Source organism: Lepidochelys kempii, unplaced genomic scaffold (assembly GCF_965140265.1).
Source record: "Lepidochelys kempii isolate rLepKem1 unplaced genomic scaffold, rLepKem1.hap2 scaffold_37, whole genome shotgun sequence".
Taxonomy (NCBI): Eukaryota; Metazoa; Chordata; order Testudines; family Cheloniidae; genus Lepidochelys; species Lepidochelys kempii.
The window spans coordinates 1591914-1614721 of NW_027333638.1; the positions used below are offsets into that span (position 1 = coordinate 1591914).

The following is a 22808-nucleotide window of genomic DNA, read 5'->3' on the forward strand; positions in this document are numbered from 1 at the left end:
GACATGTGAGGAGGAGGGAGAGACGGGGGGGGGGGATCGGGGAGACCAGAGAGCGGATCAATGGGGGGTGGGGGGAGTTTACAACCAGGTGGGAGCTACCGAGAGGGAAAAGGGGAAAACTGGGGGGCATTTGTGCCCGTGGGGGGGAAGGGATCCAATTAACTCCCCCGCCGCCCCCCACTTCCCCCCGGGAATTTCCTGGCTGCACAGAGACAGTTCAACCCCCACCCCCCGCAACTCCGGCTTCTCCCCCCAACACCCCCCAAGGGACCCCGCCCGCCGGGCCCCAGTCTCTGCCCCCCCAATCCCAGCCGTGCCGGGGGCAGAGAGTCACTTTCCTGCCCCCCCACCAGCGCTCCCCTCCCCCGCGGGGTCTCCCACTCACCGGGTCGGGCACGGAGGGGTTAATGACGGCCCCCCCAGCACGGAGCGCGGCGAGAAGCAAAGCCCCGCCCCCCGCTCGGGGCTTTGTTCTCCCGGCCCCGCCCCCCAGCTACGCCACTTCCGGCCTGTGGCCCGCAAACCCAGCTTTACCCGGGCTGGAGAGGGCGGAAGCGCTCCCCCGGGGCAGGCTGGGAGATGTAGTTCCAGAGTCTCCCGGGAGCGGAAGTGACGCGCGAGCCGGGCTGCGGTGGCGCGCGGGGCGCTGCGGCTCTGCCGGGCTCGTGCGGCGCCGTTGGCGCCTCTCCCGGAGCCGGAGGAGGGTTTTGTGTCTCCGGGCTCTGGACATGCGCAGATCGGAAGGGGGGGCGGGAAGAGTCGGGCATGCGCAGATCGGGGGGGGGTGTCGGGCATGCGCAGAGGCAGAGCTCGCGCGCGGCTGCGCCCTGGGGCTGCTGGGGCCGGTCTGTGCCGGGGAGACCTTCATCCACCCCCACCCGGGCCCCGCTCCCGCCGGAGCCGCCCTGGGGCCACCCCGGGCTCCGCCCGCCCCGCTGCGGCGCTGCAGCCTCCAGGTACCGGAGCGGGGGCCGGGGCGGGGGCGGGGGCGGGGGGGGGAGAGGAGCCGGGCCCCCCCGGGGAGAGGCGGGGGGGGGCTGAGATCCCCCCGCATTTACCGCTGCCCCCTCCCCTGGGACCCGCTCCCGCCCTGCCCCCTTTCTGTCCCCACAGCAGCGAGGGGGAGCCGGGGTGACCCCCCCTTTCCCCCACCTCCCTGAGACGGGATCTGCCCCCCCCACCCGTACCCCGTTTCCTCCCCCCTTCGCCCGTGGCCAGTTCAGGTCTCCGGTCTGGGGGGTCCCCTGCCCCCCATTTTCCCTGCAGGGACGTGTCGTGGTTCGGGGGGGGGGGAGTCGCGCCCCGGAGTGATTCCTGGAACGGGAAGAGGGTGAACGGGCCGGGCCCCGAGACAGGGACACCCCTGGGCTGGGGGGGCCGCGCTCTGCTGGCCACAGGGCCTGGAAAGGCCCAGGAAGGGGAGGGAGGAGCAAGCGCCCCCCCGCCCCCCCGTGGAGGCGGCCCGGCCCCGGCTACCCCAGGGCCTGAACCCCAAGCCCAGCGTGGGTGTGCGCGCAGCCTTGCTTTGCTCTGAGCGTTGGCCTTGCCTCGACGGGAGACCGTGGCGTTTCCTTCATGGGAGGTTTTGAAGACCAGGTTAGAGAGACACCTGTCTGGGAATGTCTAAGGATACTTGGTCCTGCCTCAGCACGGGAGGCCTGGGTGGAGAACCTCTCAAGGTCCCTTCCAGCCCTACATTGAAATAATTCCCTCTTGTGCTGTGCCGTGCTCTCTGCTGAGCGGTTTTGCAGGGTGCCATTTGGATCGGGGATCGCACCGTGCTGTCTTGCACGGCTTTATGGTGCATTGCTTTGTCTCAGCTGCTGTGGTGCCCGTGTTGTTTTGGTTTGAGTTGAGCTCTTTTCCACTGGTTTCAGAGGAGCAGCCGTGTTAGTCTGTATTCGCAAAAAGAAAAGGAGGACTTGTGGCACCTTAGAGACGAACCAATTTATTTGAGCATGAGCTTTCGTGAGCTGCAGCTCACTTTATCGGATGCATAAAAGTGGAAAATGCAGTGAGGATGTTTTTATACACAGAGATCATGAAAAAATGGGTGTTTATCACTTCAAAAGGTTTTCTCTCCCCCCACCCCACTCTCCTGCTGGTAATAGCTTATCTAAAGTGCTCACTCTCCTTACAATGTGTATGATAATCAAGGTGGGCCATTTCTAGCACAAATCCAGGGTTTAGCAAGAACGTCTGAGGAACAGTGGGAGGGGGGGAGGGGAAGGAAAAATCAAGGGGAAATAGGTTACCTTGCATAATGACTTAGCCACTCCCAGTCTCTATTCAAGCCTAAGTTAATTGTATCCAGTTTGCAAGTTAATTCCAATTCAGCAGTCTCTCGTTGGAGTCTGTTTTTGCAGTCTTTTTGTTGTAATATTGCAACTTTCATGTCTGTAATCGCGTGACCAGAGAGATTGAAGTGTTCTCCGACTGGTTTATGAATGTTATAATTCTTGACGTCTGATTTGTGTCCATTTATTCTTTTACATAGAGACTGTCCAGTTTGACCAATGTACATGGCAGAGGGGCATTGCTTGCACATGATGGCATATACACATTGATGGATGTGCAGGTGAACGAGCCTCTGACAGTGTGGCTGATGTGATTAGGCCTTGTGATGGTGTCCCCTGAATAGATATGTGGGCACAGTTGGCAACAGGCTTTGTTGCAAGGATAGGTTCCTGGGTTAGTGGTTCTGTTGTGTGGTGTGTGGTTGCTGGTGAGTATTCGCTTCAGGTTGGGGGGCTGTCTGTAAGCAAGGACTGGCCTGTCTCCCAAGATTTGTGAGAATGATGGGTCGTCCTTCAGGATAGGTTGTAGGTCCTTGATGATGCGTTGGAGAGGTTTTAGTTGGGGGCTGAAGGTGACGGCTAATGGCGTTCTGTTATTTTCTTTGTTAGGCCTGTCCTGTAGTAGGTGACTTCTGGGTACTCTTCTGGCTCTGTCCATCTGTTTCTTCACTTCAGCAGGTGGGTATTGTAGTTGTAAGAATGCTTAATAGAGATCTTGTAGGTGTTTGTCTGTGTCTGAGGGGTTGGAGCAAATGCGGTTGTATCGCAGAGCTTGGCTGTAGACAATGGACTGTCTGGTGTGGTCTGGGTGAAAGCTGGAGGCATGTAGGTAGGAATAGCGGTCAGTAGGTTTCCGGTATAGGGTGGTGTTTATGTGACCATCGCTTATTAGCACCGTAGTGTCCAGGAAGTGGATCTCTTGTGTGGACTGGTCCAGGCTGAGGTTGACGGTGGGATGGAAATTTTTGAAATCGTGGTGGAATTCCTCAAGGGCTTCTTTTCCATGGGTCCAGATGATGAAGATGTCATCAATATAGCACAAGTAGAGTAGGGGCATTAGGGGACGAGAGCTGAGGAAGCGTTGTTCTAAGTCAGCCATAAAAATGTAAAAAAATTTCCACTGTGTACTTGAGGGTGTGTTAGTTTGCACTGTGTTGCTTTCTTTCCCTTTGTATTATCATTTTATGATGTGGAGTGTAGTTTTTTTTGTTTTTTTGTTGATTTTCTGAATTGCCTGACGTTATCTTGTGCTGTATTTTTATATGCATATGTTGCATAGCATCCTAGAAATGTAGGGCTGGACAGGACCTCACAATGTCATCAAGTCCAACTCTGTCTGATGAGGCAGGACCAAGTACACCTCTACCCCGAGATAAAGCGACCCGATGTAACGCGAATTCGCATATAAAGGTAAAGGAAGAGCAGGAAAGGAGGAGGAAGAGAGAGAACAAAGGGAAGTCCTCCTACCCCATACAACGCGGTTTCACCTGCAACACGGTAAGATTTTTTTTTGGCTCCTGAGGACCGCGTTATATCAGGGTAGAGGTGTATATGTAGATTATCTCGGACAGGTTTGTTGTACCTGTTCTTAAAAACTTCCAGGGAAAGGGATTCCAAAGCCACCCTTGTAAGTCTATTCCAGAGCTGAACTACCTTAGCTCTGCGGACACCCACACAGATTTTAGTGGTGAGCAGCTCTGGAGAGAGAGGAGACCCCAGTGAGTGGACAGCTGGATAAATAGACTAAAGTTGCGGGGAGAAACACTGATGTGTCCATGGTCACCCAGGCCGTCTGTGACCAAGCTAGAAATAGATCCCAGTTTTAGTGTCACTCAACTGATGTTTTATGTACTGAAGGTCTCTGTCACACTGGTGTTTTAGGCACTGGTGGAAACCCTTAGTACGGACACAATTTACACTAGTGCAGTCTGATTGGCACGGGTGCACCATGTCCCTGTTTGAAAGCTTGCGGGTGGGGAGGGGGCCACGACGGTGACCTCACTGAAGCGTGAGGCTGGCTGAACAGTGCAGCTGGTAATGGAGGGGCAGCAGTGAGTGCTGGAGGTACGAGCCAGGAGCACAGCCCCACAGGACTGGACACTGACTTCTCCTGACCCAGGACACGCACCCCCAGCTGTGTGCAGGGACTGCAGCTGAGCTGCCCTGCCAAGACATCCTGTGCCTCAATGGACAAACCACCTCTTCCTGCAGCCTAATACAGCCCCTTTCTGCAGCCTAATGGGGTCTGGGAACCTTTCCAAGCTGCGGGTGATGTGGCTCTGGCGTTACCGGGGTCTGTTCCTGGCTCTGGCTTTGACCTCCTTGGTGACCTTGGGGAAGTCATAGCCCCTCTCTGTTTTCCTCCTACCCATTGTCTACTTGGATTGTGATCTCTTTGGTGCAAGGACTGTCCCTCTCTGTCTGTGCATTGCCCAGCACAAAGGGGTGCTGATCTCAGTCAGGTTCTCTGCCATGCGCAGCACAATGGGGCCCTGATCTCTATCAGTGTCTGTGCAACGCAAGGTACAGTTTATGGACTTACAGACTTTAAGGCCAGAAGGGACCATCATGGTCCTCTAGACTGACCTCCTGCACATCGCAGGCCATAGAACCTCACTCACCCACTCCTAAAATAGACCCCTAACCTGTGGCTGAATTAATGAAGTCCTCAAATCATTATTTAAAGATTTCAAGTTACAAAAATAATCCACCATTTACACTAGTTTAAACCTGCAAATGACCCATGCCATGCCCCATGCTGCAGAGGAAGGCGCAAAAAAAAAAAAAAAAAAAAACAACAAAGGAAGGAACATAAATCCACACTGTGTAGAGGTCAAGCATAGGAGTTTATTTCGTACAGCGCTGATGGAGTGTCACCTTGCTTATTAGGCTCAGAGCCACTGTCAATCAATTGATTACAATGGATTATATTCATTTTTCCATGGGTGGGGGAAAGTGATGGGGTAGGCAGTTCCACACCCCGGACAGGACTAGCCGCAAGACAAGATAGCACAGTAGCCAATGGTTAAAGGTTACATAATATCTCCACCCATGGTTTTAGGTAAACAAGTTAACATTTAATTAGTATTTCAACAAAAATGTATTTGTATAAAATATATATATATATATGTGTTGAATCCAGTTTGGGGTCCACAGGAATGAAGTAGCTCCTCTGATTGTCCACAGGTACATTCCTGGGGGTTAAAGCAAAGAAACAGTGAAAGTATATGGCAATAAAGATTGTCTTTCAAGTTGTTAGTTTGTGTTTTTAAGGCAGGCATTGGTCCCTGGGAAAGGCAGGTGGGAGGAGGCCATATCTTATACTGACATGCTTGAACCATTCATAAACTCAAGGTTGGTATGTGGGAAGAACATCTCCCTACAATAGAAACTAACACAAATAAACAGGGCCTCATTGTTCAGTTTGCAACTTTAAATAAATAAAAAAATAAGACACAATTATTGCCCCAAACATCTGGCATTTCTGCTGACTAGGCTGATCTTAGCAAAGCAAGGTTATTGTGTGCTTCTCTTAGCTAATCAGTATTTGCTAGGCCTCTAACCTCTTGACCAAACTCTGGACTTTGGGCCTGGAGAAAGAGTTGACACAATCCATATAGCAGGTTGTTATATAGCAGCACATGGATTTTAACCCTTCAATCCCTCCTCTTGACCCTAGGGTTCCCATAACCCACCAGGTCAAATACACGCTGGTAAAGCACCAATACCATTGAGAATGTTAGAATAGACACTCCCCACATAACTTGACAAAATAGCACCCAGATCCATCCCCAGGGAACCTTATTACCTGAGATGGCATTGCCCATAATTATGGCTTTAACCTTCACTGCCTGGTTCCGCGCCTCCGAGTATTTCACATCAGCCTGGTCTACGGTTTTCCTTATCAGGGTGTACCTGATACTGCCTTCCCCAGTATGCCTCTGGACCTTGGCCACCAACTCCTCGATATTCACCTGCAGGGCCTGTAGACCCTCCTCCAGATATTTACTGCCGTAGTGCCATTCTGGATCATGTGTTACGTTACCCGTCATTGGTGGAGTATGGTGGAGCTGCGTCCCGTCAATGGTCAGGGTTGCCCTTTGGGGGACCGTCATGCACACGGATGGATGTCTCAAGGGGTTGCGCTTTCCATTTAGATCGATGGAGTGGTTCTGGGCAGTCAGACACCCGTAGGTACTGTTCATCTGGACCAGCTCCATGTGAGCCAGTTTGTCAGCGATGGCCACTTCGAACCTAGACAGATTCGTTAGAGTATTATATGGGCATGTACACAAAATTTCCATATCAGAATGAGTGCAACATTCACTAGGATACAGTGCTCTCCCAGCAACCTTGGAGTATGCAACGCCGTCTATTCTAATACATGACCTCTTCTCCATATCGGCAGAGAGGTCACCATCCTGGCTCTCTATAAGTGGGGGATGCCTAAAGGTACCAAAAGACTGAAAAGTATACTGTGACTTGTCCAAACTGGTCTTTGGACTCATTGATTCTCTGTTCCCCCATGCCCATGGAGGGGTACTGGGGAGATAGGGTCCCACCACTTCTATAAGGGCTGGGTGGACCCAGCCATCAAGGAGATGGGTTACAATCCCTTTGTGGTGATGGCCAAAGTTTGTCCTGCTCTCCAAACAACTCTCCTCCAGTGCCTTTATTTTAGTACCATTTATTAACAGGCTGGTGACTTCTTGACCCAGGTATTTTGTTATATCTAATGAGGTGGATGCAGAGTTTGACAGATCTTTTAAATGATCTAGGATCAATTGACTGGCCTTATTAGTATCCAATCCTCCATTTCACATGGCACACTACTTGCATGCTTCATTATGCACCACGGGCAGCAGGAGCCACAGGAGGAAACTCCCCCTGGTCACTCTGGTTGTCCTGGTCACCCTTCAGTCCTTTCTCTTTCACTTTCTCTTGTTCACCAGTGGAGAAACCTGTGGAGACATTGTTAGTACTGAAGATGCTGACTTAAACAATTTTAACTGATTTTGGTGCCTCGAAAATGTTCCTAATTTTTCCTCAACCTTTGCACATGTATTAGTAGTCAGAAGGACCTTCATAGGGTCTTGCCACCTTGGCTTTAAAATCTCTTTAACTTCTGGGTAAATGCGACACATTACCAAGTCCCCAACTTTAAATGCAGGTTTTCCCAAACTGCTGCTGTTGTCCAGCTGGGTTTGATTTTTTTTTCATTTGGTTCTATATGTTCTTTAACTCTCTGTCCAATGCCTTGATGTAGTTCTGCAGCCTGTCTGCAAAAAGCCCCGACCCCCCACCCAGAGGAGTACATCACAAGGCATTCTCATTGCTCTTCCAGTCATTAGTTCAAAGGGTGTTAGCTGAGTCGGCCTGTTAGAGCTACCTCTGATTCGATACAGTACAGCAGGAAGCATGCAAGCCCATCTGTCCCCTGTGTCCAGTACTGCTTTGGTTAAGGCTGTTTTCATTGTTCTATTTTTTTATTTTATTTTATTTTACCATTCCTGAACTTTTAGGGTGGTAGGGTATATGAAATCTTTGCTTTATTCCTAACACCTTACGTGACTTTTTTTTATTACTCACCCCGTAAAGTAAGTTCCTTGGTCAGAATCTATTGACAGTGGCAGACCCCATCTGGGTATTATTTCTTCCGCTAGGAGTCGAGGCACTGTTGTAGCAGTGCAGTTCTTATTTGGGAATGCCTTTACCCATACGGTAAAAGTATTAATAATTACCAGAATGTAAGTATACCCCCTGCTCTGCGGCAAGGATCCAGTAAAATTAATTTGCAGATTCTGCCATGGTCCCTTTGTCTGTGGCTAGTGATTCAGGGGGTACCTTTTTTTTTTTTTTACCTTATATTTATTTGTGCACATACCACAAATTTTTTGAGGAATTGCGAGGCATTTTTTTTTATGGATGGCCACCACCAGTGTTCCAGGGTGGCCCTTATTTGTCTTCACCGCAGATGAGCTGGAGAATGGATGGCATGGAGCAGCAGAGCCCGTATGCACTCCGGGGCTACCAGCTCCTCTCTTCCTGGCCCATACCAGAGGTGATCTTTATACACACAGCCTTGTTTTTCCAATATACTTTTGTCTTCTAGGCTTATGGTTGCATATAGCTTTTTTAAATTCACTTCCTCTTCTGGTACTGTAGCCGCACAGATCTTGAGATTTCCTTGTGCAGCTTCTTTAGCACATTTCTTTGCCAAGTAATTTCCCCTTCGTTCCTCACTTGAGATTTTATTACGTGCTTTTATTTTTACTACTGCAGGTTCTGATGGTAGTTTGGCAGCTTCTGTTAGACTTGAACTGCCTCCATATTATTAATTGGCTTGCCGGTGGGCTCCTGCGTGACTGCGCGTCCATGTAGTCACGCACTACTCCAGAAGCATATCTGCTGCCAGCGTATACAGTGAGCTTCTTGCCCTCCCCCATGCTCAAAGCTTCAGTGCGGGCTGTTAGCTCCACTTCTTGTGCTGACTTTGATCCTTCCATCTGATTTGATGCTATTGCTGTTCCATTACTGAGTACCGCTGCCCATCCGGCGCGTGGCACTCAGTTTTCATACTTTCTTGATCCATCTACATACAGAATTATATCTAGATTCTCTAATGGCTCTTCTTTAACTCTCCCCAACACTTCCTCTGCTGTACCTGTAAGACATTCGTTTACCTCTTCCTCTATGTTCAGACATTCGGTTACATTTCTTTCTTTCTTCCCTACTATGGAGAAATTGGGGGTTTTGCAGGCACAGTGTTGACTTCCACTGACTCCTTCGGGTTCGGCACCGGTTAGCTTGAGTCTTACTATGGATGCAGTAAAGGTGGAACGGCTTTCCCATATTGGGTAAGCCCAAGCTGGGGGCAGAGGCTAGAGGTTGCTTTACATTTATGAATGCCTCCTCTTGTTCTGTGCCCCATATTACTAAATTATTTGCAGGTTTTCCCCCTCTGGTAAGTTTTGGATTGGTCCCACCATTTCTGAGTACTCTGGCATATATATGTCCTACAGTAATTAAGGTTTCAGGGTAGCAGCCGTGTTAGTCTGTATTTGCAAAAAGAAAAGGGGTACTAGTGGCACCTTAGAGACGAACCAACCAATTTGAGCATGAGCTTTCATGAGCTACAGCTCACTTCATCGGGTGCTTATGCTCAAATAAATTGGTTCGTCTCTAAGGTGCCACTAGTACCCCTTTTCTTTTTACAGTAATTAAGGAGTCCCAGCACTTTCCGGACTTCCTTAACTGTCTGTGGGTTTTTTTAACTCTCAAATTGCCTGCTTGTGAATGAGACTATTTTTATTTTTGCCTTAAAACTAATTTCTTTTTAATATGATTTTGCTATCTGAGGATGTTTGGGTTTTGTTTTGTTTTTGTTAACACAGACACTTTCTGGCTTGCTTTTGGATTCAAAGCCATTAGCAGCTTAGAGACTCTGTCTTAAAAAGGGACACAATTAACTTTCACCAGAGTTTTGATTACTGTTAACTTTAACTCCTGCTTCTGAAACACACAGCGATTTGAAAAAGAAAACATAACCTATTGTGGCTCCTTTTGGAGTCCTAATAGGATTTTCATTAAGTAATATGTTTTGTTTGCATTTCTTTTACCCCTTCTTCAATATACGTTGCACGTGTTCTGGGTTATATGCACATCTCTTTTTATGGTTTAACTTTTATAACATTAACTATATTAATTTTTATATAAGGTGTAACTGGTTTTTTGTTGTGCTTACAGAGTTTTTATGTACCCTTATTAACATGATAGTTTAATTACACAGAATCATTTTAAGGCTCAGTGTTTTTAACATTACTCTTTTTGTGTGTGTGTGTGTGTTTTGTTTTGTGTACCTTACCCCTCTTGTTGCTTTAGAAGGGCACTATCTTTTTAAAATTTTTTATTTATTTACGACAGCTTTTATTTGCTAGGTTGTTACCAAAAAATAAATTGAGAATTTTTATTTTTCTGGGTTTGATTGCCCTGCTGCAGCCATGACTTCGGTTTTTCTAAAGATATTGAACATGATGAAGCATTGAGGTACCTTAAGGGTTAAATACTAAAGCCAAACAGCACTATTTATTTCTGTCTGGCAGAAGTGTTTATTTTTGCAACTTTGAATGAAAGATTTAAATTAATTTTAGTGGTATTATTTTGAATCAAAACAAAACCCAGCTTATTTTAAACTTCCAAACAGAGGTTTCCAGACCAGGAGTGTTGATTTAGGTTTTTAAGACCTTACATATTTACTAAATATATACATTTTACACAGCTGTTTATAGATTACATTTGGGGGCAGTTAAGTTCCAATAGAAACCCCTTATGTTGATCAGATTGTCTTTTTGTCTGGATTATTTACAGACATTCATTTGGAAAAGGGCCCCTTTTCTTTCAGAGTGGCTGGAAAGAAACCAAGAATTCTTTTTATAACACCGTTTTTAAAACAATTTTACAATGTTTAACTGCTTAATTCCTTCCAGCCTCTGCAGAGTTAACCTTTCAACTTCTTTTCCAATGCAGGAGTTTTTAATATACAACAATGTTAGCAACAGGATATAAAACACAAAACACACATTTTTTGTTTTGACAGTAGATCCATGATCTTTTGGGTTGCTCTTCATCTGGTACTAGGTGTTGGGTGTGTGTTTTTTGTTTTTACTCCTGTCACTATTTCCTAAGGGCTTTCGACCTGTTTTTAATTTTTTTATTTGTTGCCTGCCTGCTTGTTTGTGCCCGATCCTGCTTTCCTTGCTTTTCATTGACACAGGCTTTCATTTCTTCGATCTTCAGATGGTGAGCTGTAACTGGGTGTGAACTCCCCCTCTTCTGATCTGGGAACATGTTCCAGGCATTCTCCTGCTCTGGGGTCTTTTCTTATTTCCTAACAATTACATGTTTTAAACCAAAAGCTCTTATTTCTCGGAGCCTGGTTCTCAGATTTTAAAGTTGCCTTTTCTTTTTTTTATGCTGAGCATATTTAATAGAACTATTTCTGCTTTGTCTGTTTTGTCACTTTTCTGATTATTCCACCAAGTAACCAGATCTGTCTCTGGTCCAGCAGCAGAATAGTTTGTTCTTTTCTTAATTGCTGCTTATCGAGTTTTGACATGTTTGTACTCCAAATACTCCCGAGCGCTAATTATTGCCTCTCCCTTTGATGCCATGGGGTTTTACTCACCCCTGGCTGCTGACCTTGTGGGAATGTGCGTCTTCCCTCCTGTGACTTCAATCTTCATAGCCGTCAGCATTGATGGGGAATATACATCTCCCCCCCACTTTACTGTGCTCTAACTCTCCACACTAACAACTTTGATGGTGGATTTTCATCCCCCCCCCGAATGCCGTGGTCTTAAATCACACACACTTGCTGGCCTTATGTGTTGGAGACTTTGTGCTATTCGTAGGTCTGTACATCACATGCGTGCAAGGGGGGGGACACTCCCCCAGGGCTTGCAGTGTTACGTGCAATGAGGAAATGGGACCACCAGTTTGCACTGCCTACCACTTCCGTACCCAGCCAGTCCTGGGCTTAGCTCACAGCCAATTGCTTGCTGGTGGTTTATCCAAGTCCTCCGTAACACACCCCTTAATTAAACAGTACATAACCCTCTTGCACACGTCTCTCCTCCCAGTTAGTACCCTTATTTAACTCTTCTGCTTGGACTACACGTGTCTAGGTTCCTTTACACTTAAATTTAAAAGTGGAAACAAGATGGGGATGAGAGACATCTATCCCTAGCCTAATGAGGTGGTAAATTAAATATACTCACCTCCTTTTTGGATTTCGGTCTCAGATCCTGAAGCAGCTCACAAGTTTGTATCCCGGATGAGCCTCCGAATTGAAGGAACATAAATACATGCCATGTAATGGTCAAGCATAGGAGTTTGTTACATACAGAGCTGATGGAGTGTCACCTTGCTTATTAGGCTCATAGACACTGTCAGTCAATTGATTTCAATGGATTATATGGATTTTCCATGGGTGGGGGAAAGTGATGGGGTAGGCAGTTCCACACCCCGGACAGGACTAGCCGCAAGACAAGATAGCACAGTAGCCAATGGTTGAAAGGTTACACAGTGTCTCTGCCTATGGTTTCAGGTTAACAAGTTAACATTTAATTAGTATTTCAACAAAAATATATTCGTATAAAATATATATATATATGTTGAATCCAATTTGGGGTCCACAGGAATGAAGTAGCTCCTCTGATTGTCCACAGGTACATTCCTGGGGGTTAAAGCAAAGAAACAGTGAAAGTATATGGCAATAAAGATTGTCTTTCAAGTTGTTAGTTTGTGTTTTTAAGGCAGGCATTGGTCCCTGGGAAAGGCAGGTGGGAGGAGGCCATATCTTATACTGACATGCTTGAACCATTCATAAACTCAAGGTTGGTATGTGGGAAGAACATCTCCCTACAATAGAAACTAACACAAATAAACAGGGCCTCATTGTTCAGTTTTGCAACTTTGAATAAGACACATTTATTGCCCTTAACATCTAGCATTATTGCTGACTAGGCTGATCTTAGCAAAGCAAGGTTATTGTGTTGTTTGTTCTGCTTCTCTTAGCTAATATTGTCTAGGCCTCTTGTCCTCATGACCAAACTCCGGACTTCCGGCCTGGAAAAAGAGTGAACACAATCCATGTATCAGGTTGTTATATAACATCACAAGAATTTTAACCCTCTGGCCCCAATTCCACTCCCATTCCAACCCCTTCCTGAAATCTCCGGCCCTGCCTCATCCCCTGGGTGCGTCACATTTCCTCTCCTCCCCGGCTTGTGGCAAGCCTGGGAGGGAGGTTGGAGAAGCGCAGTAGGGACGCGCTCAGGGGAGAAGGCGGAGCAGAGGTGAGCTGGAGAAGGGGGTCACAGGAAGTAACCCTTGGGGGGGCAGAGGAACAGCTCCCCGCCACAGCTCATCTATGCTCCACCTCCACCTCCTCCCCCAAAGCATGCCGCCACTCCGCTTCTCACCCCTCCCTCCCAGGCTTGCCGTGGGAAACAGCTGTTTGGCACAGCAAGCCTGGGAGGGAGGGCAGAGAGATGGTGGCACACTCGGGGGTGGAGGGAGAGGGGGAGCGCAGGGGAGCTGGGGGGGGCCTGCGGGGAGCTGCATCCACCAATTTTTCCCCATGGGTGCTCCAACCCCAGAGCACCCACAGCGTCGGCGCCTATTGCTCCTGCAGGACGGAGAGGGACAGCAAATACACTGGAGAGGGGAAGGTTTGCACCGTCTGGTTAGGCAGATGGAAAAGGGCAGGAAATGCACAGGGTGGAGAAAGGGAGGAGGCCAGGGGGTGGCAGACCTGCTGGGAGTTGTTTAATAAGTGGCCTAGATTCTAGTAACAGAGCCATTAGGTTTGGAGGTGCAAAGGCTCTAATTTGTTGAACACAAGATAACCCACCTACATGGAGCTAGGAAAACTCACCAGCAGCTGCTGTGAGATATGAAGTGGGGCACCCACCAGTCAGGCTTAGGGGAGTTGCCCCTCCCTTCATATTCAGCTCCTCACAAGGAGGAGGGTGTTGGGCTTCCTACCAGAAAGCTCTCCCTGGACCTTGCTAGGGGCTCCATCTCCTGTATCAGTCTGTGACTAGTAGGTATGTGATGGATCTGCTGGAGAGACAAGGGGCTCTCTTCATCTTCTCACCCTGGTGTTTCCTGGATGCTCTGAGCGGGATCGGATGGAACTCCGTTGACTGTGATCCACCCAGAGCTTCCATTTGATTGGCTCCTCTCCCCCACGAATAGTTGGGTTGTGAGTGGGGCAGCAGATACTGATTGTTGGATTCTTGCTCTTTCAGGGGCCGGTGACCTTCGAGGAGGTGGCTGTGTATTTCACCAGGGAAGAGTGGGCTCTGCTGGACCCCGCTCAGAGAGCCCTCTATAGAGACATCATGCAGGAAAACTATGAGAATGTGACCTCGCTGGGTAAGGATTCCTGTCCCCTCGGTTCTTGGAAGGGGAAATGAAGAGATAAGGTTCATGCCACTCCCATAATGCCACCTCTACTCTGTCCTGTTTCAGCATCACCCCCATATGCCAGTGACACACACGCACTAACGGAGACCCACCCTGCTGCAGAACACTTTGGGAAGAGAGCACAGGAGCAGACTCGCACACTGTCAAATATCTCCTGTTTGCTCAAGTAAAACTGGGGGTTAGGTCCAGCATAACGAACAGAAGGTTCCTACCTCTGGCCTTCTCTTAAACATTAAGCCTACTCCACCCAGACCAGAATGTGCTTGGGGTGTAACAAGCTGGCTGCTGGAGTCAGAGCTGCTGGTCCAGGGTTACTTATCACACAGATGCTCAGGGCGTCCTTGAATTCTGGCCTGGAGTATCCAGAGAAGGGAGCTCCAGCAGCAGAACCTTGAATATCACCCAGGATTACAGATGATACAACTCCTCACTGCTCTGGATTGCACCCGAGCATGTGAAAATGGCTTAGGTTGGTAATGAAACTTCTTGAGACCTGGAGAGTCATGCTCCCCCATCCCCATGTGCAATAGCCACAATCTCTCTTCTCTGCAGGCATCTTGGATTTTTGAGTCCCTCATTCCTGAAGTCACATGACCCCGATTCTTATTTTTCACATTCTGCTTTTCCAGACTAATTAGAGTTTGTTACTCCTGAATTATAGCTTCTAATTTCCCAGTGTTCTCCACAGATTTTCCTACTCCCTCCCATTGCACTGGACTCACTTGATTCCCTAGTACACAAGAACATCCATACTGGGTCAGACCAAAGGTCTATCTAGCCCAGTATCCTGTCTTCTGACAGTGGCCAATGCCAGGTGCCCCAGAGAGAATGAACAGAACAGGACAATGATCAAGTGATCAATCCCCTGTTGCCCATTCCCAGCTTCTGGCAAACAGAAGTTAGGAACCCCATCCCTGCCCATCCCAGCTAATAGCCATTGATGGACCTATCCTCCGTGAATTGATCATGTTCTTTTTTTGAACGCTGTTATAGTCTTGGCCTTCTCAACATCCTATGGCAAAGAGTTCCACAGGTTGACTGCATTGTGTGAAGAAATACTTCCTTTCGTTTGTTCTAAACTTGTTGCCTATTAATTTTCATTTGGTGATTCCTAGTACTTGTGTTTATGAGAAGTAGTAAATAAAACTTTATTTACTTTCTCCACACAAGTCATGATTTTATAGATCTCTCTCATACCCCCGCCCTTGTCTCTTTTCCAAGCTGAAAAGTCCCGGTCTTTTTAATCTCTCCTCCTAGCCCTGGTCTACACTATGAGTTTAGGTTGAATTTAGCAGCGTTATATCAATTTAACCCTGCACCCAGCCACACTTCAAAGCCATTTTTTTGACTTAAAGGGCTCTTAAAATCAATTTCTGTACTCCTCCCCGATGAGGGGATTTGCGCTGAAATAGACATCGCTGGGTCAAATTTGGGGTAGTGTGGATGCAATTCAATGGTATTGGCCTCTGGGAGCTATCCCAGAGTGCTCCATTGTGACCGTTCTGGACAGCACTCTCAACTCAGATGCACTGGCTAGGTAAACAGGAAAAGCCCCACGAACTTTTGACTTTCATTTCCTGTTTGACCAGCATGGCAAGCTGATCAGCACAAGTGACAGTGTAGAGCTCAACAGCAGAGGTGACCATGCAGTCCCAGAATCACAAAAGAGCTCCAGCATGGACCAAATGGGAGGTATTGGATCTGATCGTTGTATGGGGAGACGAATCTGTGCAATCAGAACTCTATTCCAAAAGACAAAATGCCAAAATATATGGAAAAAATCTCCAAGGGAATGAAGGACAGAGGCTATAACAGGGACCCGCAGCAGTGCCGCGTGAAAATTAAGGAGCTCAGGCAAGCCTACCAAAAAAGCAAAGAGGCAAACAGCTGGTCCGGGTCAGACCCCCAGAGAAGCCGCTTCTATGATGAGCTGCATGCAGTTCTAGGGGGCCCCCCATCACTACCCCACCCCTGTACATGACTCCTGCAAGGGGGGAGTCTCCTGCAAGAGGGGTGAGGATTTAGGGGACGAGGAAGATGGTGATGCGGAGGAGGATGAAACAGTTCTCCCCAACAGCCAGGAACTGTTTATCACCCTGGAGACAGTACCCACCCTGGAGACGGACCTTGAAGGTGGAGAAGGCAGCTCTGGTGAGTGTACCTTTGTAAATATAATACATGGTTTAAAAGCAAGCGTGTTTAATGATTAATTTGCCCTGAAGACTTGGGATGCATTTGCAGCCAATACAGCTACTGGAAAAGTCTGTTAATGTGTCTGAGGATGGAGCGGAATTCCTCCAGGGACATCTCAATGAAGCTCTCCTGTAGGTACTCCCAAAGCCTTTGCAAAAAGTTTCTGGGGAGGGCAGCCTTATTGCGTCCTCCATGGTAGGACACATTACCACACCAGGCCAGTAGTATGTAGTCTGGAAGCATGACAGCATATGGTCCCGGTGTTTCCTGGCATTCAAGCAACATCCGTCCTTTATCTCTCTGTGTTATCCTCAGGAGAGTGATATCATTCATGGTCACCTGGTTGAAATAGGGGAATTTTATTGAGGGGATGTTCAGAGGTTGCCGTTCCTGCTGGCCTGTTTGCCTATGGCTGAAAAGAAATCATCCCCACTTTTAGCCACGCGTTGGCCAGGGGGGCATTCACGCTAAGCTGTTTGCGTTTGGCTGGCAGGGATCTTCCCTGTTACTAGTCACACGGTGGGGGGAGGGGTGAAGCAATCATCCCAGAGAATTGGATGTGTGGGGGGGTTAGTTGCATTTGTGCTGCATGTTAACCTGAAAACCGCAGCCCCTCCTTTTAAATGGCCAACCCAATGGGTGCTTGGTATGGGAAATGAGGGTGCTACTGTCTGAAACCATTCCCACATGTAATGAAGGTAAAAGAAGCCAAAAGACTGTGGCTTACCATGGCTGCCTGCAAGCCAAAATCTGTTGCACGACCCTGCGTGGGTGATCTCTCACATCAAACTGGCAGCCCTCAATATAAGGGGCAAAATGTGACCTTGTAAAGCACATGTGCTACGTAATGTTAACAGCTTGGTTCATCGTGAAAAAGTCTACACATTCTTCTTTAAAATGTGTCTTTTTAAATACTACTCTCCCTTTTTTTTTCTTCTGCAGCTGCAAATGTTTCAACTCTCCCCCATCATCTCCATCACAGAGACTAACGAAGATAAGAAGGTGAATAAAATGCACTCGCATTGAAATGTTCTCTGAGCTCATGCAGTCCTCCCACACTGAAAGAGCTCAGTAAAATGAGTGGATGCAAGCAATGTCAGAGTCCAGGAAAGCACAAAATGAACACGAGGACAGGTGGTGGGAGCAAGAGGAGAGGTGGCGGCTGCATGATGAGAGGAGGCAGGATGCAATGTTGAGGCTACTGGAGGATCAAACTGATATGCTCCGGCATATGGTTGAGCTGCAGAAAAGGCAGCAGGAGCATAGGCCACCGCTGCAGCCCCTGTGTAACGGTCTGTCGTCCTCCCCAGTTTCCATAGCCTCCTCACACAGATGCCCAAGAACGCGGTGGGGGGGCTCCGGGCACCCAACCACTCCACCCCAGAGGATTGTCCAAGCAACAAAAGGTTGGCATTCAATAAGTTTTGAAGTGCAGTGTGGCCTTGTTCATCCTTCCTCCCCTTCTCCAGCACCCCACCCTGTGCTTCCCTCCTCCCCCACCCCTCCCAGGCTACCTTGGCAGTTATCCCCCTATTTGTGTGACGAATTAATAAAGAATGCATGAATTTGAAACAACAATGACTTTATTGCCTCTGCAAGTGGTAATCAAAGGGGGGAGGGTGGTTGGCTTACAGGGAAGTAGAGTGAACCAAGGGGGCGGGTTTTCATCAAGGAGAAGCACACAGAACCGTCACACCGTAGCCTGGCCTGACATGAAACTGGTTTTCAAAGTTTCTGTGATGCGCAGTGGGCCCTGCTGTGCTCTTCTAACTGCCCTGGTGTCTGGCTGCGTGTAATCTGTGGCCAGGTGATTTGCCTCAACCTCCCACCCCACCATAAACATCTCCCCCTTACTCTCACAGATGTTATGGAGCACAAAGCAAGCAGTAATGACAATGGGAATATTGGTTTCGCTGAGGTGTAACCGAGTCAGTAAACTGCACCAGTGCGCTTTTAAACATCCAAATTCACATTCTACGACCATTCTGCACTTGATCAGCCTATAGTTCCTGACTACTGTCCAGGGTGCCTGCGTATGGCTTCATAAGCCATGGCATTAAGGGGTAGGCTGGGTCCCCAAGGATAACTATAGGCCAGTGGTCCCCATCCTTTCTGTGGGAATAGCATGTTGCTATTCCCAGAAGACTGTGGTGGAGGCCAGATGCCCCACCGCTGAAATGCCACTGCCGAGCGTGGCCGCCACAGGACTGGCTGCTGAAATGCCTCTGAGAAGTGGCAGCGGCAAGAAGTGTCGCCGCCAAAATGCCACCGAGAAACGGCAACACATTTCAGTGGGTGGTTTCAATCCCTCATAAACTGAGTGTTGGGCATCTTCAAGGACCTGGGGCGCTGGTCCTGGGAATTCACTGGTTTACTAAGTATGACACTGTATGGAATTGAGACACTTTATATTATTTTATTATTAATACCAATATGATAAAATGGCAATGAATTGTGCTAGATATGCCATGTAAGGTGTCAGTGAAAATGTTATGATTTTCCAAGTATAATGATTTTGTTTCTATGTTTGTATCACCTCTCTGTTGTGAGTTATAGACGTAGGGTATATCTGTATTTCCAGACTTGTGCAGTGTTTCTGTGTGACACACCCAGACATTGGCATCAGCACTGCTGAGCCTGTTCAGTGGCCCATCCAGAGTCATCAGCCGTACAATGAACCGATGGAAAGGATTAAGGGGATACATCTAGTGAGTCAGCAAGACATGCAGGGGTATTCTTGTGTACTAAGAACTCCAAGGCTTTTCAATGCCATGTGCTGTGAACCTTGTGTTTGGGACACAGGAAGTAGAAGCCACATGGCAAAAGGAATATAAAGGGCAACTGCATCATCTCCATTTTGTCTTCAATCCCTCTTGCTATCTCTGGATCAACTTCTCTACAAACTAAAGCCTTGAACAAAGAACTGAATAATGTGGATATGTCCCAGACAGACTTTCAAGCCAGGAACTCACCAGTACTGTTAAGAACCAGATATATAGATTTCTGAATGTATCTGACTGCTTTCCCATTTAACAACTCCTTCCTTCCTTCCTTTTTATAATAAACCTTTAGGTTTGATGCTTTCTTTCTTATAAACCTTTAGTTTAGATTCTAAAGGATTGGCTGGCAGCATAGTATTTTGGGTAAGATCCAAATCTATACTGACCCGGTAATGTGGCTGACTCTGTGGTCAGAAGAACATTTTGTTTATGTGAGCAGAGTTTATAAATAACCTCTAACTTTACTGGACCTAGGTGCTGATTGGGCATCAGAGAACTGGAATGCAATAAAGGGGGCTGTGTGATTTCTTTTTTCAGCTTCTCGATAACCAGTGTGGGGGATCAGAAGCACAGTTTGTGATTGGTCAGTGAATTTCACTTCAGTGTTCACCACCAGTTTTGGAAAAATCTGCTCTCCGTTTTGCAGCCTGCCCTGATCTTGGCATTTTCAGTGAGGACTGCCCCAGGCACACTGGGTCACACTAAGTACTGAAGTTAAATTAATAGTTTATGAGAAAGTTGTATGAAATCAACTGAACTCCTTTATATTCTTTCATCTGAGCAGGATTTCTAGTTTCCAAACCTGATGTGATCTCCCAGCTGGAACAAGGGGAAGAGTCATGGGTCTCAGACCTTCAGGGCTCAGAGGAAAGAGAGATCCTGGGAGCTACCTGCACAGGTGAGGAAACATTAACCCAACTCAGAATCTGTAAGTGCCTGCAGGAAACATCTGGGATGCCCTACAAAGCCCTTGGGAGGTCTCTCAGTTCATTATTGTCCCTAGCAAGGGTCGTATTCTCAGGGTAAATATAGCTCATGGCTTCCTGTAGATCCTAGCAGACACCAGGCCAGTAGTTTCCTCCTTCCCCCTGTGAATTTGGATGGGATGTGAAGGCCAAATTGATCCCCTCCTCTCTCCTATTTAGGGGAAGTGTTTGGAGGAGTTCAGTTCCTGTTTTTATTTGACCTCTCTCCAGCACTTTTTTTCATTTGACTTTCCCCTTTCCATCCCTGTTTGAGGTTTCTGTCTCTATCACAGGAGGTGATGCGATGGCATGTGAGAAAGAGGAGCAGAATTCTCAGCAGGAAAATGTTGAGCAAGTGGATGAACACAGACCATTACTGCGAAGATCGAAAAGGAACGTGTCCAGGAGTCATGAACAGGAAAAATCCTGTGAGATTCAGCCCAGACCAGAAAAAGAGCAGGGAAACCAGCCAGGGGAGAGAGTGGGGGGTAAATGTATTTCCTGTCGGGGAACTTGGAAGGACCTCAAGGAAAGCACAACACAGCAGGAAATCCTCAGGGGAAAGACAAAAAATACATGCACTGAGTGTGGGAAAAACTTAGGTGATGACTCAGCCCTTATAAAGCATCAGAGAATCCACACGGGAGAGAGGCCCTATGAATGCCGTGAGTGTGAGAAAAGCTTCAATAGCACCTGGTACCTTATTAGGCATCTGAGAACCCACACAGGGGAGAGGCCCTATGAATGCTGTGAGTGTGGAAATTCTTTCACTAACGGCTCAGCCCTTTCTGAACATCAGAGAATCCACACTGGGGAGAGGCCCTACGAATGCCGTGAGTGTGGGAAAAACTTCAGTTACAAATCAAACCTTGTTCATCATGAGAGAATCCACACAGGGGTGAGGCCCTATCAATGCCGTGAGTGTGGGAAAACCTTCACTAGCAGCTCAGCCCTTTCTAAACATCAGAGAATCCACACAGGGGAGAGGCCCTATAAATGCCATGAGTGCGGGAAAACCTTCAGTCACAGCTCGCACCTTATTCCGCATCAGAGAATCCACACAGGGGAGAGGCCCTACGAATGCCGTGCGTGTGGGAAAACCTTCAATCACAGCTCGCACCTTATTACGCATCAGAGAATCCACACAGGGGAGAAGCCCTACGAATGCCGTGAGTGTGGGAAAAACTTCAGTACCAGCTCAGCCCTTTCTAAACATCAGAGAATCCACACAGAGGAGATGCCCTAAGAATGCCGTGAGTGTGGGAAAAACTTCAATTGCAGCTCATGAGACACCAGAGACTCCACACAGGTGTGAAACCCTATGAAAGCAGTGAGTGTGGGAAAACCACCTCTTCACACTGAGCCCATGTTAGCCATCAGAGAATCTGCAAGGGATATCAATACCATAAAAACCCCTAGGGTTATCAATACTTTTTCTTTAATACTTTTCCTGATTCCCACATAGTAACTTTTAAAAGCTGTTTGAAGCACCGATATCCCTCAGCTTGTCCAGATGAGTGGCCCATTTTTGCCTTTTGCAGTTTGACCTCTGTTGACGTGGGACCCATTTGTCCTTTCTACCTGTTGTCCCATGAGTAATTTGAGTGTGCCCTTCCCATAAGAAACAAGGGAGCATCACATTTATACATTCTTCCTATTGCAAAGTTATTGCAAGAGTCAACAATGATACAGATTGTATCATTGCCATTTGTTCTCACGTTGTTCTGGGTGGTGCCGAAGAGCAGTTATAATGGGAACTTTTCAAATTATATTTAAATGACGAGCAGAGGCAAGAAAAAAGTATCATTTCAGCCTCTGTGATACTAGAGGGAAATGTAAAAAGTGACAAAGAGTCCTGTGGCACCTTATAGGCTAAAAGACGTATTGGAGCATAAGCTTTCCTGGGTGAATCCCCACTTCGTCAGATGCATGTAGTGGAAATTTCCAGAGGCAGGTATAAATATGCAGGCAAGAATCGGGCTAGAGATAATGAGGTTAGTTCAATCAGGGAGGATGAGGCCCTCTTCTAGCAGTTGAGGTGTGAACCCCAAGGGAGGAGAAACTGCTTTTGGAGTTGGCGAGCCAGTCACAGTCTTTGTTTAATCCTGAACTGATGGTGTCAAATTTGCAAATGAACTGAAGCTCAGCAGTTTCCCGTTGAAGTCTGGTCCTGAAGTTTTTCTGCTGCAGGATGGCTACTTTTAAATCTGCTATTGTGTGTCCAGGGAAATAGAAGTTTTCTCCTACAGGTTTTTATATATTGCCATTCCTAATACCTGATTTGTGTCCATTTCAAGTGCAGTTCTGTCAACAGGAGAGAACTCTCCAATTTACTGGACAGGCTAACAAAGAAACAGCAGTGATTTAAAATCTCCACTGGGAAATGGTGAACAACAGCAGAACACCAACTAACTGAAGGAAGTTCATATGATCACAGTGCAGTTCAATTTTTTAAGTAAATATTGTCTCAGATGGCTAAGTTGGCAGGAGAAGCTCTCCTGCTGATGTAGCGCTATCTACACAGGGGGTTAGAGCTGTGTAACTATGTTGCTCAGCTGTGTTGATTTTTCACACCCCTGAGC

General features: G+C 47.5%; 1 protein-coding gene and 1 pseudogene across 1 annotated transcript in view; one reads left to right on the forward strand and one right to left on the reverse strand.

The window, feature by feature from the left end:
- LOC140904593 (uncharacterized) overlaps nucleotides 1–6697 on the reverse strand; it is a 261339-nt gene extending 254642 nt beyond the window's left edge. The window contains exons 1-2 of the mRNA XM_073327024.1: nucleotides 6106–6697; nucleotides 535–847 (exon numbers count right to left, since the gene is read on the reverse strand). Of these exons, the coding sequence (XP_073183125.1) occupies nucleotides 535–847; nucleotides 6106–6697 (905 nt within the window). The remainder of the gene's footprint in view (nucleotides 1–534; nucleotides 848–6105) is intronic.
- On the forward strand, nucleotides 597–22802 carry LOC140904596 (uncharacterized; annotated as a pseudogene).
- The last annotated feature ends 6 nt before the right edge of the window (nucleotides 22803–22808 follow it).